General features: G+C 47.4%; 1 protein-coding gene across 3 annotated transcripts in view; it reads right to left on the bottom strand.

Annotated features, from left to right (window-relative positions):
* ZNF341 (zinc finger protein 341) overlaps positions 1-3,659 on the bottom strand; it is a 55,265-nt gene that overhangs the window by 22,072 nt on the left and 29,534 nt on the right. For all 3 annotated transcript variants that reach the window (XM_012804105.2, XM_003788107.2, XM_003788106.2), the window contains one exon: positions 292-479. In XM_012804105.2, the coding sequence (XP_012659559.1) occupies positions 292-479 (188 nt within the window). The remainder of the gene's footprint in view (positions 1-291; positions 480-3,659) is intronic.

Here is a 3,659-nt window from a genome sequence, read left to right as displayed (position 1 = left end):
CGGGCTGGGGATTCGAACCTGCCACCTTAGGTGTATGTGGCTGGCGCCTTAGCCGCTTGAGCCACAGGCGCCAAGCCAATTTGAATCTAAATTTTCTGTGATTTGTCCCAAGGGTAACCTCACTTAACTCCATCACCCCTCTGCTAGGAATCTATCCTAAGGACAAAGAGCTGTGGGAGAAGATTCAATTGACTCTCGTCCCTTTCCAGGCAGCATTTAAGACCCCAGTAGCAGGCAGCAGTCACACCTGGGGAGGTATGACCCCCTGCCGTCTGTACACCACCCACCTACCTGCTCGTTCTTATGCTGGGTCATGTGGGACTTAAGTTGAAAGTAGGTGCTGAACTTGCTAGGGCAGAACTGGCACAGGTAGGAGCTGTCAATGAGGACCACCTGCTTGGGCTCCAGCTTGTCTCCCTCATCCTCACCCGTGGGCAAGGCCTGGGGCTGTGGCACACTTGGCAGGGGCTGGCCCAACCCTATGGAGAAAGCCAGACAAGGAAGTCATTGAGATGGGCTGAGGAAGGGCTGGGACAAGGACACACACCATTCAGGACTCAGAATACCCACTGCATGCCCTTCTGTGTTCACCTGTCATCTACTACATGCTTGGTGTTGGACTCCATGCTCGAGGTGCTGTGCTCACCTTGGGTGTACACTGATACAGCCATTCTAAATGTTCAGGTACTGAAATACTTCCCAGTTAAGAAGCAGCTATTTTTTATTGTTTTGAGACCGAGTCTCACTTTGTCATCCTTAGTAAAGTACTGTCATGTCAGAGCTCACAGAAACCTCAAACTCCTGGGCTCAAGAGATTCTCTTGCCTCAGCTTCCTGAGTAGCTGGGACTACAGGCACCCATCACAACGTCCAGCTATTTTTAGAGATGGATTCTTACTCTGGGAAGCTGAAGTGGGCAGATTGCCTAAGGTCAGGAGTTTGAGACCAGGCTGAGCAGAAGCGAGATCCCTCCCATCTCTAAAACTGGCCTGGCATTGTGGTGGGTACCTGTAGTCCCAGCTACTGGGGAGGCTGAGGCAAGAGGATCTCTTGAGCCCAAGAATTTGAGGTTTGCTGTGAGCCCAAGAATTTGAGGTTGCTGTGAGCAATGACACCACAGCACTCTACCAAGGGTGACAGAGTAAGACTCTTTCTCAAAAAATTGAAATGGGGTCTTGCTCTTGCTCAGGCTAGTCTCCAACTCATGACCTCAAGCAATCTGCCTATCTCTGCTTCCCAGAGTGCTAGGATTACAGGTGTGAGCCATTGCGCCTGACACCAAGAAGCAGCTATTGCCTCAAGCCTACCCTCTCTAGTCTTCCTCTTGGACACTGCGCAGACCTTTCTACGGTTGTTAAAAAATGTGTACAGCCAAAAAAAAAAATTAAAAAACATTTTAAAAAGGGAGGCGCCTGTGGCTCAAAAGAGTAAGGCGCCAGCCCCATATGCCAGAGATGGCGGGTTCAAACCCAGCTCTGGCCAAAAACTGGAAAAAAAAAAATGTGCAAGCACACCTAGCTGTACTCATGATGCATCCCAGCCTCTTCTAATTATAAGCATCTGTATCACTCTCCTTCCCTCACTACACCTGCTCCTTCCTTTCCTGACATCAGGAACCTCTGACCTCATCTCTGTTAGGGCCAGTGACCTGGCACATAGTAGCTCTCCATAAATATCTGCTAAATGGTTGAAACTTTGGTACTAGATAGGGGTAGTTTGGTAGGGATTTTGAAAAAAATGCAAAAAGTGGTTTCTTAAGGAGCTCACAAGAACACAGAGGGTACACAGTAGGGTTAGTTCCAGCAGGAGGTGCTAATGGGACATCAGATAAAAATAGCCACATGTTGCTTGCCAAGCAAATCCCTCCCTTTGTTAGCTGACATGTGGCTGGCAGCTCACCCTTGAGGCTTCATGGGAAGGACTTAGGCTCTGCCTGCACTGCACAGTAATAGAGTTGTCATGAGACACATGTGGATACCATGCTGGGCAAGGTGGTTCACACCTGCAATCCTAGCACTCTGGGAGGCTGAGATGGGTGGATTGCCTGAGGTCAGGAGTTTGAGGTCAGCCTAATCAGCAATGAGATCCCACCTTTAAAAATAGCCAGGCATGTGGCAGATAACCTGTACTCCCAGCTCCTCAGGAAGCTAAGGCAAGAGGATTGCTTGAGCCCAGGAGTTTGAGGTTGCAGGCTGCTGTGAGCTATGATGCCATGGCTACCCAGGATAACATACTGAGATTCTGTCTCAAAAAAAAAAAAAAAGACATGTGGACAATCTAAATCCAGATCTGCTATAAATGTAAATACACATGGATTTAGATATACAAAAATTTAGTATAAAAATGAACATAGCACTCTCTTGGGTGGTGCCTGTAGCTCAAGCGGCTAAGGCACCAGCCACATACACCAGAGCTGAAGGGTTCGAATTCAGCCTAGGCCTGCCAAACAACAATGACAACTACAACCAAAAAATAGCCAGGTGTTGTGGTGGGTGCCTGTAGTCCCAGCTACTTGGGAGACTGACGCAAGAGAATTGCTTAAGCCCAGGAGTTTGAGGTTGCTGTGTGCTGTAACGCCACAGCACTCTACCCAGGGCGATAACTTTAGGCTCTGTCTCAAAATAAATAAATAAAACTATCTAACAATGTATTTATATTATATATTAAAATGATAATATACTGGGTTAAATAAGATATATCAACAGTCTCCAGCCTTTTTGGTACCAGGTACCAGTTTCATGAAAGACAATTTTCTCACGGACTGGGGTAGATGGTTTCAGGATGATTTAAGCACATTACGTTTATTGTGCACTTTATTTCTCTTATTACTACATTATAACATATAATTATATAATTATACAACTCACTATAATGCAGAGTCAGTGGGAGCCCTGAGCTTGATTTCCTGCAACTAGATGGTCCCATGCTGTATTTGAAGCTGCTCTCTAGCCCTAGTATCACTGCCTCAGTTTCACTTCAGATCATGAGGCATTAAATTCTCATAAGGAGTACACAACCTAGATCCCTTGCACATGCAGTTTACAGCAGGGTTTGAGCTCCTATAAAAATTTAATGCTGGTGGCACCCGTACCTCAGTGGGTAGGGCGTCAGCCACATACAGAGGCTGGAGGGTTCGAACCCAGCCAGAGCCAGTTAAAATCAACAATGACAACTGCAACAAAAAAATAACTGGGTGTTGTGGCGGGGACCTGTAGCCTCAGCTACTTGGGAGGCTGAGGCAAGAGAATCGCTTCAGCCCAAGAATCTGAGGTTGCTGTGAGCTGTGATGCTACGGCACTCTACCAAGGGCAACATAGTAAGACTCTGTCCCCCCCTAAAAAAACCAATTTAATGCTGCTGCAGATCTGACAGGAGGCGGAGCCCAGGCAATGATGTGAGTGATGGGACTGGCTATAAATACAGTCGCTCACATCCTGCTGTGCAGCCCAGTTCCTAATACGCCATGGATGGGTACCAGTTTAACCCCTAGAGGTTGGGGACTGCAGAGATATATGATTATAATTAATTTCACCTTTTTTTTTTTGAGACAGAGCCTCAAGCTATCCCCCCCTGGGTAGAGTGCCATGGCATCACAGCTCACAGCAACCTCCAACTCCTGAGCTCAAGCGAGTTTCCTGCCTCAGCCTCCCAAGTAGCTGG

This window comes from Otolemur garnettii, unplaced genomic scaffold, assembly GCF_000181295.1.
Source record: "Otolemur garnettii isolate 467f Iridium unplaced genomic scaffold, OtoGar3 scaffold00025, whole genome shotgun sequence".
Classification (NCBI taxonomy): domain Eukaryota; kingdom Metazoa; phylum Chordata; class Mammalia; order Primates; family Galagidae; genus Otolemur; species Otolemur garnettii.
The sequence above is the reverse complement of the archived record's forward strand: the minus strand, read 5'-3'. Positions and strand labels throughout refer to the sequence as shown.